This window comes from Enoplosus armatus, chromosome 8 (assembly GCF_043641665.1).
Source record: "Enoplosus armatus isolate fEnoArm2 chromosome 8, fEnoArm2.hap1, whole genome shotgun sequence".
NCBI classification, from domain to species: Eukaryota; Metazoa; Chordata; class Actinopteri; order Centrarchiformes; family Enoplosidae; genus Enoplosus; species Enoplosus armatus.
Window position 1 is genome coordinate 14368106 of NC_092187.1, and position 18762 is coordinate 14386867.

Sequence of the window (18762 nt, forward strand, 5' to 3'; positions counted from 1 at the left end):
TCATTTTCCTGGAAAGAGAGGATAATACTCTACCGTCTGCTTCATTCATTTAAAAAAGAGGACTCTTTCTCAAACTGCTTATGAACTACCTTCACATTCTGCTCACCTTTGACCCTGCATGTCAAAAAACTGAGGAGGTGCAACCTACACGGTCTGAGGTGCAAACCACCTTGCTTAAATTTCTTTGGGAAACCCTTTTATCTGCCTGAGGTTCCCTGTTTGGTAGACACCTCTGAGGTTTTTACCTGTAAACTAGGATGCCTGGAGCCAGTGGCGTCAATGTGGAAGGCTCTTGCGAGGCCCTCCGTCAGACCCTGGTGTCACAGAACGGCCTGCAGAGAGAGACAGCCGACATCTCCCAGTCTGTCCTCTACACCTCACTGATGGGCCTGCTTCTGGTCGCTGACAACGAGGTGTGCAGAACACAACACTGTATTAACCTTTAATATATGCTTCGAGTCTGGTAGTTTTGAGAGTTTACTCAATGTTGAATTTATGGGACGCTCATGAGACGAACATAAACACAGAGAGAGAAATTGTGTAAAGGAATTAATGGAGAGTACACATCAACACACACGTGTTTAAGCACCTGTCAGCACTCCTTGGTCTCTAATAGGATGAATGCTTGAGACTGACCTCCTTTTAGCCTCTCTTGTTGTGCTAATGAGATAAGAAGGCTAAATCTGTCCTGCCAATGTTGTACACACACTGACAGGGCAGGGTTAAGACAGTCAGACAGTACAATGTCTGTACTGACACAGCCAGGGGTCAAGTAGTAGGGCACACTTGCAGTGAACTACAGGTGTATACAAATCAAAATAGGCAATATACTTATATAAAGATATAATCGGTCAATAGTTTAGGTCAATACTTTCTTGTGTTGTTTTTATTTTCAGAAGGAGAAGCTCACTTTAGGAAGTGGAAGGGTTGGCCTCAGAAACATAGGAAACACAGTAAGTGTTTTAATGATGCAGGATTAGTCCTTTAAAGAAATGCTTCCAGAATTACGAGATAAACATGCTCACTATCCCCTACACTTTGTCTCCAACTTAGTGTTTCCTGAACGCAGTAGCCCAATGTTTGTCTCACACACGTGGCCTGCGGGACTACTGCCTCCTCAAGTCCTACAGGGATGAGAAGTTCTCCAAAGAGGAGGCTAAGCTCATGGAAGGTAATGTCCCTCTCTCCTTCTCTTCCTATCGTTCCTCCGATGTTGTGTTTTCATCTTTCCTCACTGCTCCTTGGTCTCCTTGTGCTAGCTTTCTCTCAGGTGCTCTCAGGCCTTTGGGACGTGAATGAAGGAGACGCAGTTGTAAATCCACGACAGTTTTACAATATTTTTAAAGGAGCGGTGCCTTACTTCAGTGGTTACAGGTGAGAATATAGATGAGGTTTTTCTTTTCCTCAAGGTTAACTGCATCTTTCCATGAGACTTTGGTATAAGCAACATTACCGCTGTGTAAAGGCAAACACATGAACCTGTATGAACGTCTGTATCAGCACAACTGTTTCAAGGACAAGAGAGGAACTGTAAACTATTTCAATTCAGTTTCTTCTTTGTCACCAGCACAGAAGGTGCTTTTTGGTTTTAGAAAAACAAACGTGAAAAAAATCTCCCTGTGTCTCTGTGTTCAGTCAACAGGATGCACAGGAGTTCCTCAGGTTCCTATTGGACAAGCTGCACACAGAAATTAACCGCAGACCTTACATTCGACGGACAGGAAAGGAGCCTGAACAAAAATATGCCAGATTCAGGTGTGCGTTTATGTGGAAAAGATTTTGTACTTGAAACGTTGATGTCTGCCACGTGACCACATTTTGTTCTCTCTTCTTCTCCCTCAGGATTTCGGAAGAGGCAGCTGCCATGTGGAAGAAGCACTTGGAGAGAGATGACAGCAGAATAGTAGGTGAGGAGAGCAATCCATCAACCTCCTCTGCATTACAAGTTCAATGAGGGCAACCACGGATAATATTCTTGCCGCCCTTCTCGCAGACCTGTTCTCAGGCCAGCTGCGGAGCTCGCTGCATTGCTCAGTGTGCTCCCACTACTCCAACACGTTCGATGTGTTCTGTGATCTGTCGCTGCCCATCCCCAAGAGGAGCTCTGCTGGGGAGGTCACGCTGAGGGAGTGCCTGGACCTCTTCTCTCAGGAGGAGAAACTGGACAAGGAGAATTCCCCAGTAAGCTAACACAGAGAGTACAAAACCAATGGATTACAAAACATCAATGTGTCTCTAACTTTAGGGTCAAAGGTCAATGACAGACACTGTCAACTAGGAATGGTTCAGTCCAAAGCTGAATTTTTGTATCCATCCGTAACCTTTAATTTTTAATTGAATTCACTTTTTAACTCATTATGTGCTTATATAGTTGGGGAGTAAATTATTATCTGATTTCAAACCGAGAGAGGGATCTCTATATTTAATTCTATATTGATATTTAGAAGTACAACAGTAAGGTAAAAGAAAATCCTTTGAAAACCTCGTAGAAAATGAAGATGAAGATCTGAGAAATTATTTTTTAAAAATTGGAAAGTGTTGGTAAGGCTGTGAGGTACAAACAAATACTTACATATAATAATAATAACAATACATAAACACGTTCATTGAAAGTATTAACGTTATGAATAGCTAATAAACAGTGGTGCAAATGAGTCATAGCTACTTGAATTGGTTACCATTCTTAAGAACTTCTGAATTAAAAGTATCTTGTTAAGATGGGGTGAGTTAGTAGCACCCCAAACAATATCACAATAGTCAATATATGGATAAATAAAACTGTAATACAAAATTAAATAACAAGAGTGGTGGATCACACTTTCATCAATTTTCCAGCTGTACCTATTTGTACGAGTTAGTTACAACAGATCCTGTGTATTTGCAAATGTTTTAAAAATATTGAGGTGTGTGTTTGTTTTTGTGTTTCAGATGTGTGAGAGGTGCAACAGGCACACGGAGTGCACCAAGCGGCTGTCCATCCAGAGGTTTCCCCAGGTTATTGTGATCCGTATCCTTGGCAACAACTCTTACTTTGTGTACTAGCCTTATTAGCGTGTGATGTTTTTGTGCAGGAAGTTATGATGGCGCTTAACAGTCTCGATCAGATCTGAATCGTTTTACGATGTCACGGTGGTCTATCAGTAAAAGCACCATGTATGTGTCCTTCCCACTCACTAACCTGGACCTGGGACCCTACGGACCTGTCGACTGTGGTAAACTTTTCTTTTTCCTTGCACATGTCTCATTTATTCCTCTATCCAAAAAGAGAACGATTTGCAGAAAAGGTGTCCAGCTGTACTTGAACCATGTATGTTAAGATGGACTAACAGAACAATGAGTCATTGATGAATCATTTAGTTTATATTATGTCCATTAATAATGACAAATGCTCATGCTTCATTTTAGGACATGAAAATGTTGAGTGTGAAGGTTTAACAAAAAAAATTATTGGTATTTTTACTCCAAAAATGATTAAAACATTGATTTTATTGATTGACAACATTACAGTAAATGACATGTGGAATTAACTAATTCAATAATCCACCTCTTGAAATACAGTGCAATGGCATGTTGGCATATAATCAACAGCTCATCCAGAATCATTTTTTTATTGGATATTTTTGGTATTTTTTTAAATTGTAGATCAGGTAGATTATTCCATAATTTGCAAAGTTGGAAACTTGATACAACATAGTTCTGAAGAACAGAATAAGTAAGTCTTTATATCTATGTATGTCCCCACAGGCCCAGTTCTGTATGATTTATATGCAATATGTAACCACGCTGGGACAGTGAACATGGGCCACTACACAGCCTGCTGTTCAGATGAAAATGGTTGGTGCTTTTACAATGACTCCAGGTGAGAATCCCTCTGCACCCAAATTATTTTGTTTTAATGTGCATATCATGGACAGTATATTTAAAAACCCTACTGTGTCTATGGGTTACCTGTATTGAAACACCTTTTATATAAACCTGGAGCTGTTTCTCATGATTACTCTCCATCCACCCACCTATAGTGTGACTCCAGTCTCAGAGAACCAGCTTCAGACCAATCAAGCCTATGTGCTGTTCTACCAGCGCAGCAACAACACCACCACCACCGTCAGGAAATAGACCTGAGACTGGCTGAACCAAGCAGCCAATCAGAGCAACTTTACCTCCAGTGTCCATAGAAACAAATAGAAGCAGCAGTGCTGTATTTCTGGCATCTATGAACTTCTCAGGAGGACGAGGGAGTAGCCATGCTCACTTTAAGAGGGCTTGAAGAAGTGATCTCTCCTCCTAAATCATGGAGATGCTTTTGAAGAGTCTCATCATGAGACTCAGACAGACTGCAGCCTTAAGAGTCTCTGTGCCCTGGTCCTCAGGCAGGAGTAAGTGGTGTACTTGCACAGCTCTGCAGGACTCTTAATGAAGATAATTGTGATTCATGCTTGCTAACATAAACCCAAATAAACAAAAATAGGGTGGAAAAGAAATAAGGCAACATTTCAGGACTCAGTTATAACATATAACTTGTTCAAATTCTCTGACTACATTTTAAGCTACAGGTTTGTGAAAATGTACTTTAATTTAAGATGTAATTACATGTAGCCTACACGATATCTATGCTGTCTTTTTTATCTTAATCTCCCTCTACATGGACAGTTTAAAATGGGCTATATTTTCCATCTAACTTAATTATTATTCCTGTGTGTGTGTATATATCATATATGTATGTGTATATTTTTTACATTTGTGTCTGACAACTGACAATTGAATGTATGGCATTATTGATATTTGAAAGTCAATAAAAGAACATTGAAAAAGTCTGATTAGACTTTATTTTATTGTTATTATTATGTAATAAATAATACAACTGTATACAGTTTGTCATATTTTATATATATGTCAGTAAAGGTGCCGCAGCCGGCTGACGAACTTCGTATTTGTGCGCATGCGCGCGAGCGGTGGGCGGAGTTTTCCAGTCGGTCAGGAAGAAGAGAAAGGCGGACACAGAAACATCAAGCGGTAATCATATTCAGCGATAGGTTTTAAACTTTACGCCGATTCTTGTTTCATTCACACAAGTATCACAGTCGTGCGATGAATGCTGTAGTTTTAATTTCGGAGAGAATACCTTGAATGACAATAGTCCAAAGCACGGGAAACACCGTTAGCTTACTTGCTAGCTAACGTTAGCTGGTTTGACAGGCCCGGACTACACTACACAGCCTTTCAGCAGGATTGGGAACACAGCACGGAAATGTTATATGTTTACTCCCTGTACCTCAGAGGCAGCCTCCCTGTTTTCCAGCCGGGTGTTTTATGTTTAGGTTTATATCAGGATCTTTTATATGAAACTCTTAAGACATAAAGAGGCCGGTCTGCCAGTGTTTCTTAACGATGTCTGAACTGTTACTTCTAACGTTATGTACCAACCAGGGGAACTGTTGTTGAAGAGCATTGTAATAGCACCGTAAAGTTTTTAAAAGTTCTATTCATCCTGTTTTTGCATCAGTACACTGTTTGTAAAATGGGTGTATTATTAGTGGAGAGTAGTGCCTTGTGAGAATTTTGTGTAAAACTGTATATGTATTGGTTTTTTTTACCCTTTTCCATAGATGGCTGCTATCAGGAAGAAGTTGGTGATAGTTGGGGATGGTGCGTGTGGGAAGACCTGTCTGCTCATCGTCTTCAGTAAGGACCAGTTCCCAGAGGTCTACGTCCCCACTGTGTTTGAGAACTATGTGGCAGACATTGAAGTGGATGGGAAACAGGTGAGACAAAAAACACTGCCTGCAAGGGAGGGGTCCTTGAAGAGACGGTATGGGTGCCTAGCAAAATGGGAAATAATCGTTTTAACTTAATTTTACTTAGTTATCACATTGTCAAAGTTTTTGTTTGGTTTATAAAATGGTGAAAAATGTTCATCGCAGTTTCCCAGAGTCCCAAGGTGGCATCCTCAAATAAGAGCTGGGCGGTAAATAGTGTGATTAAATAAGCTGCTTTTCCTATAGTAAATCAGGTTCAAGGGGCCATCAGCCAAACCCTAGTGACATGTTTTGATATTGTGACGAATAGTTGTGAAGAATAGTGTAATATGGGTCTGCTTAATCATGTAACTTAATGCTTGAGCTTAAATGCTCAAGTGACCCTCTTTATATGTCCATAATGCGTGCATCCATCCTTCCATGTGACTCTCTCTCTCCCTTTTCTCAGGTAGAGCTAGCACTTTGGGATACAGCAGGTCAAGAGGACTATGACAGACTGAGGCCTCTCTCCTACCCCGACACTGATGTTATCCTGATGTGCTTCTCTGTAGACAGCCCTGACAGTTTAGGTATTGTCTTTGCAACAGTTACACTACTATGTATCAAGCACCGTGTGATTGTGTAATTGATATATGTTGCTAATGAATGCCTTCTTTCCCTTTACTTACTGTAGAGAATATTCCTGAAAAGTGGACACCTGAAGTGAAACACTTCTGTCCAAATGTTCCCATCATCCTGGTGGGCAATAAGAAAGATCTGCGCAATGACGAGCACACCAGACGAGAGCTTGCCAAAATGAAACAGGTCCGTTTTTAGGTTCAATACATGCTGGTATGTGCACATTTGTTGGTATAAATGTCAAAATTTAAACCTCCTCTCTGACACGTGTCTCCAGGAGCCAGTTAAATATGAGGACGGCAAAGAGATGGCGAGCCGCATCTGTTCCTACGGCTACCAAGAGTGTTCTGCCAAAACCAAAGATGGTGTGAGGGAAGTCTTTGAGCTGGCAACTAGGGCAGCACTGCAGGCCAAGAAACGTAGCAAGAAGACCATCTGCCTTCTGTTATAGGCTCTGGGAGAAGAGGGAGCTGCCGTCAAGCACAGATGGAGAAGGCAGCTTCCATTGGGATTTGACATAGGGAAGGGCCCTGGAAAGTTTTGCAGATGCTCAATTTCTGATCACCCAATTATCCTCAGCAAATTTAAAGCAGGTCTTTATTATTTGATAGGCTTCTACACCTTGGTCCTTGGTCTATAAATTAGATTATGTGCCATTTTGCTTGCGCCTATCAAAAACTTTCAGATCTAGGAGTCTGTAGGGCAGGTGGTGGGGGGTGATTTGAAGTTGAGTAGATGTAAATGGGTTGAAATGTGCCATGATTGGAATGAAGAGAGAAAAGGTCCTTACCAGGCCAAAGACAATGGGGACATGAGAGAGAAAGACTTAAAAAAAAGACATAAATATAAAATGGGTTTGAATTAAGACCATGTCTAAGTGGATTTTACACAGTATCGCCTACATGTAGTGCCTTGAGAGCAGTGGTCATGAAGAGTAAGTTGTGGGGTAGGGATTCATAACTTAGATGGGGGTATTGTCATTTGTAGTCCACACATCACATTTGTGAATGCTTTCTCCCTGTCATTGGCTTGGCTCCTTCAGGCCCATATTCTGACTCAGGCGCTATGCAGGGGTATGCCTAAACTAGATTGTATGAGATATTTTCCCATACTGAATTACTTACCTGTACTTAAAAGTGTGTGAGTGTGTGTGTGCGTGTGTGCAACTGTATGGTGGTTTGTTTTCTCCAGTGCAGGTCTGCATGCAGTGAATGTGTGTTTATTTGTGTGGGTGTGTATTAACATATGTGTCTACGTACTGTATGCATGGAAAGGCCTTCTGCGTCACTGACCTAACCCCTTGTTTCCATGCCAAAGTTACCCCTGATGGCCACATTTAATGGCTCAGATGGGTAATGGAATTAACAGCTACTCAGAGTGACATAGAAACCTTCACATTACTGGAAGACATTGTACAATACCTAGAGGCACAATCGGGTTAAACATATTATGAGTTTTTAGGACCAGAGATTCATTTGATTGTTAATCATCAGTGGGTCAAATCATGAGTGGTGTAGTTGATAAGTTGAATATTCTTTCAGATAGGTGATTTTAGGCTTATCTTATTGCTATAATGTCCATTATGTACTGTATGTCTTACAAGGCCTTGTAAGGACATGTTATTGATGTGTATTTCAAGTTTGCCTTTTACTCAACTCTCCCCATTCCCCCTTCAATGATATTGTCATTATTGTACTATAACTTGTTATTGTTGATGTCTCTTAATTTTCTTAGTATATTTTAATCATTTTACTTAATCCTGCTGTTATGATCAGTTTATGTCAGTTAAATGATACATTGTAACCGTAGTATTGTTTTGTTTAATTAATTGGTGGTCAAGCTTAGGGTGCAAGGCTAGAAGGTTATGGGGGTGGGCTGCTATAGCGTTTTATTTTTCTTTTGTTTTTTGTACTGTGACATATTAGGATTTTTTTCCAAATAAAGCTGATATTAGGGTTTTCTGTTGTAAGGTATTTATGTGTTCTTTGATCAATTCATTCATTAATAATTACAGCAATCTTCACTATATTTCTGGCATTCATTTTCTTTACCAAATAAAAACACTCATAACCCGTTAAAATATCTGATTCTATGGTTTGATATCTGATATGAAGATTTCCACAAAAACGTATCAAATAATGCCATGCATGTCCTCACAGTTTCAGTCATGGGGTACAAGTTTAGGGTTGGCCTGTGTGTCTTGCCCAATCATCGTCGACATTAATTCGTTCGCTCTCCAAGTACCAATCACATACCAGAGTCAGGTATTAGTCCCTCCCACTCTGAAATGTTGTCTTGCTGTGGCCATTTTACACTTGGTTCCCTGAAAAATAAAACATCCTTTTCACCTGGGCATCAACGTGACATTCAAAGAACTATTGTTGGTTACATGTGGCACTGGTAAGTGTTTGTCCTATTTTATATACAACGGCAGTTGTTGTGTTTGCTACGGCTGACAGCCGTTTGGAGACTGCGTCTCTGCTTGGGCTAGCTAACGTTAGTCAACCTCAGGCTAAAATAGTTAGCTTGCTCGCTAACCGAGATGACCGCCACACGTCATTGTTGAATATTCTTTTTTGGTTTGTGCATGTGCTTTGCGTACACACGTGTATTAGTGATGCATGGTTATGCCTCTGTTTGTTTATTTGCGGCTATTGGTAAGTAGCTAGTAAAGCAGTGGCTAAGGCGATACTCAAAGTTGGAGAAGTCTGCAGTAGTAAAAAATGTAGCTAACCTGGTGACAGATCTAAGACATTGCTGCCTACCTCAGGGCTTTATGGAAAGTAGTTGGTTTAGTATTAACTGTTTCTAAAAGACAAGGTATGTGTACAGTCAGTATGTAAAGTTTACTGTGATCCTCCTGATTACTGCATTTTATTCAAAAGAGTAAATTGCTGATGTACTTCCAGTGTATCTAATGCTGTAACCAAGTAGAAAAAGGACAGAGACCAGGAGCAGAGTCAGTGGATCAGCATGGACTATGAGCGGAGGTGAGTTAAATGATCATTTTATACTTTTCCCCACTAAAGGTTACATCTGATTATAAAAAATGTGTCAGACAAGTCCCTCACATTGTCTCTCATGTTCCACAGGGGTGGGCGAGGTGATCGCACAGGTCGCTATGGCAACACCCACAACGATCACAACTTTCGGGACATGGACTACCGAGGCTATAGCCAAGAGGATGAGGAGACCGGAGCAGCATATGATGTCAGAGCTGAGGGGGACAGACCATACGGCCGGGATGAGCAATCACTGGGTGTCCGTGACTTCTCACCAGGCTGTCTCCTAGACCACCCGGGGTTTCATCAGAGAGGAGACGGGCGAGGGGACATTGGGCGTGAGGGGAAAGGGCTCCCCTGGCCCCCTTGCTCTCAGTCGCAGCCTGATGTAGCCCTTCCCATGCTCCAGAGAGATGAGGAGGGATCCAGGCGGGAATTTGAGCCGTTACGGACTGGCCAGCAGGAAAGGATTCGGGGGATAGGTGGAAGAGGCTTTCCTGAGAACAGTGCCTCTCATTCAGGAAGTAGGGATGGCAACTGGGGTCATGGTGGTGCCCATTCTGAACAGATGGAATACAATACGGCAAGACAGAGAGAGGAGGACAGGTTCTCTCGTGGGGCAGTGAAGAGGAGGGTAAGCCATAACAAGTCCATCCTCTTTATAGAGCTGCTCCAATCTTATTTTGTTGTTGACATTGGTTGCTAATTTGTGACTGATTTCTGCAGGCTTTTCCAGTTGGAGCAGAGGAGCATAGCTGTGGGAGTGCTGGTCCAGATCTGTCGCTTGAGGAGTTGGATCAGAGGGACCAGGACTACCGTGCAGATCTAGACCACAACCAGAGGCCAAGCAACATCATAATGCTTCGCATGCTGCCACCCAATGCAACTGCCAATGAGGTAAGTGTATGTCTCCAGGGCATGTTTGTCTCTACAATGGGCCGATGATGCATGGTTCTTGTTGTTGGTAGGCTTAAATTGCAATAATGCCTCTGTGTTCATAGATCCGGGCACAGCTCCAGGAGCAGGGGATCCAGCCAAGAGAGGTTCGCCTCATGAGGAACAAATCTTCAGGTGAGAACTTGTCCATTGCCCCGATTTTTTTTCTGTTCTTTATGCTTCCTCTGTGTCACACTCATCCATTACCCGCTCTTTCATTTTCATTGCTCTTTCTGGTGACTTTCTCTTATCTGCTTGATCTTCTCCCTCTTATTAATAAGCGTTCTCCTTTCTTTTTCCTTCTCTCTTACTGTCATTGTCTTTCTTCATACTCTGACTGCAGGATAGATAACTGATAAAAAGAACACATATTTATATTTATGTACTTGCATACAGGCTTTTGCTTAGATTTCTGCTTTGATTCTTTGGTCTGCTGGTATCTGAATTCTCGCTAGAGCCCACAGGGCAACAACACATCCATGCACGCTTCAAAAGAGAGCCATATCTATATTTGCCTTTTAAGACAAGAATGCATGCATACAGCCATAGGTTATAGATCTTCACTCCATGGCTTTAATTTTTCTTTTCGCCTTGGTTCCCTTATCGTCTTTACCCTTTCATGACTCTGCCTCATCAATCTTGAAGTGAGATATGTCTGAGTAGATGAACAATGCTCACAAACTAACAGTGTCAACTGAGAAGTGAGCAGTGGAAGCAGAATTTGTTTGATTGTGTTTGTCATTGTAGCTATTTTTGGGTGTGTGAGTGTCGAGATATAAGTGTTGCAGCTACACGAGCGTCATCCATACCACTCAGAAAAGCTTGTCTTTTTCTAAAGGTTTGCCATTAAGGTCATTGTCTCACTGGCCTCCCCCCTTTGCTAACTCACTGGTTGTCTGTAAGGTGTGCCCATCTGACTTGGGCACACTTACAGTCCCCCGCACTGCTCTGTCTTCCTCACCCCTACATCAATGTTTCTCTGTTTTTAGGACAAGTCACTCTGAGTGTCTTATGTTTAAATGATGACCTTTTGTGATTACACTCCATGTGATACTATACACGGTGTTGTTTTAAAAAGTTATAAATCTAAATATGTTGTATAATGTGTTGTCAGTCAGTTATAGTAATGCATCGACAGGATATGGAGCATTTAAGATGAGACATTCCACCACAGTGCTGCATAGTTCAGACTGCACTCTCAGAGCAGCAGAGATATATGCGTGTGTGTGCTTGTCTGTCTGTCTGTCTGTCTGTCTGTCTGTCTGTCTGTCTGTCTGTCTGTCTGTCTGTGTGTGTGTGTGTGTGTGTGTGTGTGTGTGTGTGTGTGTGTGTGTGTGTGTTCTGCCTGGTTGCTTCATCATTCAAAGCCAAAGAGCTCAGACTCAAACTGATGAGTGGGTAGGATTCTCCCTCTCTCTCCCTCTTTCCTTGACCCTGTTGAGATACTTGACATTGCGTCCTCCCACCCTTGCAGAGAATTTGACAGCGGCTCTCCGACTGGCTGTCAAGCGTGTTATTTCCAAGGGAGAGAGGAAGCAATGATTTATTTTATTAGTGCTGATACAGGGTCTCTCTCTCTCTCCTCTGGACATGAAGCACTAACCCCTCACTGCGTTGTTGTTATGTTGTTGTTGTTGTTGTTCGGTTACCATGGCGCTGGGCGGTGTCCAGGTCAGAGCCGAGGATTCGCCTTCGTCGAGTTTAATGTCATACAGGAGGCCACCCGCTGGATGGAGACCAACCAGGTCACTCTCCCCTACACAGACACACATACACATATAAACATGCATACAATGGGAAATGTGGGTTAATATCAAGACAAATGTACAGTCACATCATGCCCTGTCATGTGCAGATGATGCATTCCAGTATGGTATAGACTCAAAGAGTGGAGAAATTATTTTTGTCCCCGAGGTAGGTAGGTCTTTATACTTAAAGGGAAAATTCCTCTTTTCTTTCTACTTATACAGAATTCCACGAACAGGCAAATTCATGTTACATCATGCTGACGTCTGTCTGTCTGGCGCCCAACGACATAGTTTTCATAACTGGACTCTCCCAGTCACATTTGTTCATCATTTGTCCAATACAAGCTCCTGCTCCTCTTTTAATAGAGGACTCCTCTTTCTTCAGTGACATGCTCTCTCTCTTAAGTTTATGGTACCACCTCTGGGATAGTGTGACATATAATTTCTCACATGGTCTATTGTATGTTGAATCAGAACCAGTATAGTATTTCATTTTCTTGTTTTTGAATCTTTCATATCTGGGTCATCTACCATTATTACATCTTTAGGATGGAGCTTTTGTCTTATATGGGGGGGCGAAGGTGGTGACAGTGGGATGGGATGTGTGGAAAACTGTGAAAAGGTTTCCCCTTAAGGGGGGAGGGATGACACAATTGAACAAAACACATTGTGTCCTTAAAAATGGACACCCACACACTACATATACACCATCTCAGTCCGTCCCAATTTCCTAAAGCTGAAGGTTGCAATTCTCTGGTGTCCTCTTTCTTTCAGCCTCAGTTCTACTCACTCTCTCTCTGCTCTCTCTGTCCCCCTCTCCCTCTCTCTCTCTCTCTCTCTCTCTCTCTCTCTCTCTCTCTCTCTCTCTCTCTCTCTCTCTCTCTCTCTCTCTCTCATCTCTTGTGAGATGAGGCCTTTCTCTGGCATGTGTGGCCTAATTATCGCTGATAATCATTCTTTGTTCCCCCTCCCTCTCTTTCTTTTTCTTTCAGGGAGTGCTGTTGATTCTGGGACAAAGAGTGTCGATGCACTACAGCGACCCAAAACCGCGTGCCAATGAGGACTGGCTCTGCAACAAGGTTGTGTGTGTTTGTATTGTGTGGCATGCATACATAGAAATCTAAATTTGTGTGTAATGTATGCATGTACTGTATATCAGTCACTGTAGTAGCTCATTCTTTGAAGTCTTTTAACAGTAGGTCATGTAACATTTCAACAGTGTGGTGTGCAAAACTTTAAAAGGAGAGAGAAGTGCTTCAAATGCAGTGTACCTAAATCAGGTAAAGTTTAACCCAGCTACTGTAAATATCACAACTATTCTCCCTTTTATAATAAAACAAGATTCCCCTCACCATATAATGATAAATGAATGGCATGCTGCCTTTTCCCAGAGGCTGAGATGAAGTTGCCCCAGTTGCAGAGGGATTTGCCTGTTGGTCTTCAAAAGGAGGGAGCCCAAGGCTTGTTGCCCTTGCCAGCACCCTACCACTCTTCAGGTCCTACTGTCAACCCAGCACAGGCTACACAGCAGGCAGATGTTGCCAATGACAGTAAGTCAATTTCTTGACATGTAACATTTCTATTCACGGCTACTTGCTTTTCACAACACTGTATTTTATCTAGTGCCTGCATTGTTAAATCTTGTGTTTAAGAATATAATATTCTCTTTTCCTCTTCTATGCCAGCTCTGATACTGAGAAACCTTGGCCCACACACTTCATTGGAGGCCATCTTATCTGCTTTGGCTCCATTTGCCACTCTCTCCCCTTCCAATGTTCGCCTAATCAAGGACAAGCACACACATCTCAACAGGGGCTTTGCCTTTCTACAGCTTTCTACCATAGTGGTGAGAAACATGATGAGCAAGACACACACATGCATAAGCCCTAGACAGATTTTGTGTAGCGATGATTTTGAAATAAGTTGTATCCTAAACATACATGCACACATAGGCACTAACTCACAGGTCTTTGTATTTTTTATCAACAGGAGGCATCTCAGCTGCTTCAGATCTTGCAGGCTCTCCAGCCAGCTCTCTCTATTGATGGGAAGACTATTGTGGTGGAGTTTGCCAAAGGCTCCAAACGGTAAGAAAGAAAAGTAAACAAGAGCATGTGAATGAAGTGGATCAAAAATAGCTTTGGAGAAGATTACCTACCAAATGAGTAGCCTAAAAATAGTGACATAGTGATATTTTTGCATCACAAGAAAAGTTGTTGAAATGTAGGTCACCTGAAACCCTCTGTCTGCCTCTTTTCCATGCTAGTGATGTTTTCCTGACAGATGGCAGCAGAGTGAGTGCTGCTACAGTGGCCAGCACAGCCATAGCTGCCGCACAGTGGGCTGTCACACAGGTAACCTGTCTGAATGAATCAGTACAGTGAAGTAAACACGAGGGTGCAATACATCTTTAACTTCAGATTCAATATTTATCATTGTATTCTCGTGTTTTTGTGTTATCCTCACTTTTAAAAATATTTTTTCATTCTCAGACCGCTCAGAATGGATCAGGTGGAGGCCAGAGTTTAGATACAGCAGTGTATCAGCAGGGGGCAGCAGTAACATACAGTCAGGATGGAAATGAATACTCTGGGCTAGACGGCACAAGTTTCAAGGGCCAGGCAGATGCCAGGGTGGCTGCTTTGCCCAATGCAGGAGCAGCCCTGATGGGGGCATACACAGAAGGAGCAGCCCCAGGTTGGTATCACATTAGCTATGTAGAGCATATGGTCTATATAGCTGCATACTTTTGAATTGAACTTAAGCCCCATGTTTGTGTGTGCAGCTGCCATTACATCTGAGGCAGTGACATCTGGATCAGCAGTTGTGCAGCAGCCTCTCATTCATACCCAGAGTGCTCTCATCACCACAGCAACCACCACAGCAGTCACCCAGGTACAATATTACTCTTTGCTTTTCTTCTTTGCCTCTTCTATTCTTTGCATTCTTGCATTGAGTTTCATGCTTTACTTTTTGTTTTTAAGAGCTCTGTCTCTCCACAGGTTGAGATAGTGGGAAAACCACAACCAGCTGCTCCCAGCCAACCCGCTACCCCGGGCACTGAACACGAGCTCCAGCAATACCGTAAGGCTTTGTGTATCCAGTGTTCCCTACAGGTTGAGAATTTATTTGTGAATGCAAACTGCTTTAAGAATTGTGACAGACAACTCTTGGTGTCAGGCCACTCTTTCAAACTAATTTCCACAGATGTTTTTTAAAATGAAGAAATCATGCATACACAATTATTTTTGGGTGTGTCACTGCTCTGTGTTAATTCTGTGTTTGTCTGAATGTACATGAATCATGATCCTGCTGATTAACAGTGCAGCTAGTCTTTTATGATCAGTTGTCGGTTTTGTAATTTGATATCTGACCCCGAGGTGAATGTCCTGTGTGTTTGACTGTAGCTGTGCCAGATGTGTCCACATACCAGTACGACGAAAGCTCTGGCTACTATTACGACCCCCTCACAGGACTCTACTATGACCCTAACTCCCAGGTAAAGAGTGGGGAATGCACTGCAATCCAAATGTTAAGCCAGCCCTTTTTGAAAGACCTGCCTGAATGTGCCCTCTTACTCAGCATTTCAGTCTGGTTTTGTGTGGCCCTCCTCTTTGCAGTACTACTACAACCCTCACACTCAGCAGTATATGTACTGGGATGGAGAGAAGCACACCTACATTCCTGCTGCTGCCGGCCAATCAAACACAGAAGGTGGTCCCATGGGTGTTGGCGCAGCCCCTTCAGACTCACTGTTTGCCTCCCCTGGCAGCAAGGAAAAAAAGGACAAACCCAAGAATAAAACTGCTCAACAGGTACAGTGTACATACTGGATACAAGTTCAAGTACTGACAGACATGCATAGAAAATTTCAACGTGAACCTGCTATGCTCATTGTTTTTTGATTGGACATTTGTACAGCTCTTTAAAAGGGTGGACACAATAACATAAACGGCTGTTAAATTTCATTATGTATGATTCAACAACTATGTTGGACAAAATATAATAATGCCTTAAAGTATAATACAGCCAAAATGAATATACTAAGGTTACCACAGTTATGTAACACCGCTTACATATTCTCAACAAACTATTTTAGACTTCACCAAGGTTATTGAAGGGCTATTACATTTCAGATACAACATTTCAAAATTATAAATCTTCCTCTGTTCAGTCCATGTAACTGGATAACTTGCATCTCTTGGGGTTTTTATTAATAGATTGCCAAAGATATGGAGCGCTGGGCCAAGAGTCTCAATAGACATAAGGAGAACATGCGTTCTGTTTCCTCCTCCCCTGCCGTCGGCTCCACTGCGCTACCACCTGGTTACACTAGGGCGCCTGGCCACAGTCGCCTAGATGACCGCCGAGAATCTGCTAGTGCCGATGCAGGCTATGCTGTTCTGGAGAAAAAGGTGCGTGACCCTTACACAGACACACGTTTAGCTGTAAAACAGGACTCGAGCTTAGGCTCCTACAGCCACTCATCCTGCTCCAGTGCAAGTAATAAGACGCTGTCTGAATAAGATATGGTCTTACTAACTGACCTGGCAGTCCCACTGATTTTGCTTTCCTGTCCTGCAGGGGGCACTGTCTGAGCGGCCTCAGATGTTTCTGGACCAGATCCGACAAAGTGCAGAGGTAAGGACCTGGTCACAGTGATGTACTTGTTATGTACCTGTGTTGGTCTCACCCTGGTTTTCTAACACTCTGTCTTTTTGTAGAGGATGTTGCAATCTTTTTTCCAAGTATCATTATCTCTGTGTCTGTGTATTTGTTCCTCACTCTTTGATCTCGCATGTAATTTCCGTAGCGCTCCCCACCTCAGCAGCAGGGTCTGGTCCCAGCCTACAGTGGAGAAACTGACAGCGAAGAAGAAGGAGGCGAGAAAGATGAGAGGGAAGGGAGAATGACAGACTGGGTTAAACTGGCCTGTCTACTGTGTAGGAGGCAGTTCCCCAGCAAGGAGGCCCTCATCAGGCACCAGCAGCTCTCTGAGCTGCATAAGGTGGTTACACAAATGGTTTCAATACAATTTCACACCGTTACAAAGATTGCATAAATGATAAAAAAAAAAGGTGTCTGGAAAGCCAACCTGTTTTCAGTGTGCTTTGTTAAATTGTTGTCTCATACATTCCTTACTATCTGTTATCTAGAGTGTGCCTAAAAATGACACAGTTGCAGCTTAATGACATCCCTCTTGTAATCATGTCTAAACTTTCCCTTCTTTATCTGTCTGCCCTCAGCAAAACTTGGAGCAGAGAAGAGTCCAGCATGAAGTTGCAGGCAAAGAGGTTGGTTAAGCCTCTGTTTCTGACTGTAGGAGTTGGACAACATTGCATTGAGTAATTTGTTACTGATAAAGTGCAGTTAGTATTCATTTCATGGTCCTCTTTGTTTTGGTTGCAGAGACTTGCAGATGGACCTGAACCTCCTGATCCTAAGAAGAGGAAGTTTAGCCCCATGTAAGCAGCAGTGAAGGCTCTCTGTGTTGATGTCTTAAAGTTGTGTCAGGTTTACAGTTGACGTTAGGTGTGCCGAAGTGGTCATTTACAAAATACTGGATACTACCATGTATTGTTCCTCTTGTACTGTTTGAGTTTTCTATTTTAACTACAGCTATGTATGGTGAAGTTCTTGTTTGTAATGGGTCTGTACTGACAGTTATTGTAAGGTCTGTTGCTTACACCATACAACACACAACTATGCCGATACAACCATTTGCCAGCAATGGTGGATGTGACTTTATCTACTTACAGGTTTGTGTGTGCTCAACGTTGTTTCATTCTCTTTCTCTCTTTAGTGATGGGATCACAGGAACTAGTCTTGGTGCCAGGATGTTGCAGGGAGGTGTGAAAAAGGGGCTTCTATTGCGCAATATGCAAGTGGAATGAGCCCTCAGCCTGAAATTTTAACTTCCTGACCAAGACAGGACAATGACGAAGCCTAGTACGCAACACTTCACCATTAACACCATATAGATATCTATAGATAAACTTCTTAATTTTGTTTTGACATCGCAATTACCTCAACAGTGGTAATACACTCTTATGAACTGATCCTGTAGCAGTGAATGTCAGGATATTGCACAGAATGCACTTTTTTGCTTTCTTCCTGAATGATGCAGTTTTGAGTTCTCCCTTGCTTCAGAGCTTGTGTGTGATCAACAAGCTTTGTGTGGTGGGAAACATTTGCTGTTGGAAAATGAAAGATCAGTGTAGATCTTTATGGCAGCAAATGGAATTTTCTAATATTACTGTCTATGCACCATATATTTTTTTAATTTAATGCTATATGCCTTGTCATTCAGTGAATGACTGATCTGGGCGTGGACTGTACACATTGTAGAAGAAGCTGTGGCCTCATGAACTGGACAGGGTCACACTAACATTAGTGTGTAGATGAAAAGTGTCTCAGTTTGTCATATTGCAGCTATGAATACACAATGTAATACATAGTTATCTCTGGAGAAAGTTATTTTTTTTTTCTGTATTTGTTCAATAATGTGATTGTGTTTCATCAAGCTCATGTAAATGAATTCAGAATAACACATTTTCATCATTATCGATGATTGATGTCTTGTATGGGCAACAGTGGCTGATATTTCGACATTTTAACTTGTAATTTCCAAAGCTGTGTTTTGCAAATCGGTGGTTAAAAAAGAGGAATGTAGTGTAAATTCTGTAATAAGGTCTCTAATGC

At 42.2% G+C, this 18762-nt stretch overlaps 3 protein-coding genes across 3 annotated transcripts; all 3 read left to right on the forward strand.

The window, feature by feature from the left end:
• Positions 1-257: 257 nt before the first annotated feature.
• usp21 (ubiquitin specific peptidase 21) lies at positions 258-4116 on the forward strand. The gene is made up of 11 exons (XM_070909837.1): positions 258-413; positions 900-953; positions 1054-1171; positions 1260-1374; positions 1636-1755; positions 1843-1907; positions 1994-2181; positions 2929-3007; positions 3105-3212; positions 3745-3859; positions 4020-4116. The coding sequence occupies exons 1-11, from the start codon at positions 258-260 to the stop codon at positions 4114-4116; spliced, it is 1215 nt and encodes a 404-aa protein (XP_070765938.1).
• An 851-nt stretch (positions 4117-4967) lies between these two features.
• Positions 4968-8347, forward strand: LOC139288633 (rho-related GTP-binding protein RhoA-C-like). The gene is made up of 5 exons (XM_070909975.1): positions 4968-5013; positions 5607-5762; positions 6205-6325; positions 6430-6560; positions 6652-8347. The coding sequence occupies exons 2-5, from the start codon at positions 5607-5609 to the stop codon at positions 6823-6825; spliced, it is 582 nt and encodes a 193-aa protein (XP_070766076.1). The 5' UTR covers positions 4968-5013; the 3' UTR covers positions 6826-8347.
• Positions 8348-8699: 352 nt separating this feature from the next.
• Positions 8700-18624, forward strand: rbm10 (RNA binding motif protein 10). Its single transcript, XM_070909986.1, has 23 exons — positions 8700-8774; positions 9284-9364; positions 9467-10010; positions 10103-10273; positions 10378-10447; positions 11984-12057; positions 13053-13139; positions 13280-13340; positions 13452-13610; positions 13746-13906; positions 14050-14147; positions 14327-14414; positions 14553-14757; positions 14846-14955; positions 15063-15144; positions 15468-15559; positions 15681-15875; positions 16281-16475; positions 16645-16701; positions 16874-17068; positions 17307-17354; positions 17470-17525; positions 17864-18624. The coding sequence occupies exons 2-23, from the start codon at positions 9348-9350 to the stop codon at positions 17952-17954; spliced, it is 2856 nt and encodes a 951-aa protein (XP_070766087.1). The 5' UTR covers positions 8700-8774; positions 9284-9347; the 3' UTR covers positions 17955-18624.
• Positions 18625-18762: the final 138 nt, after the last annotated feature.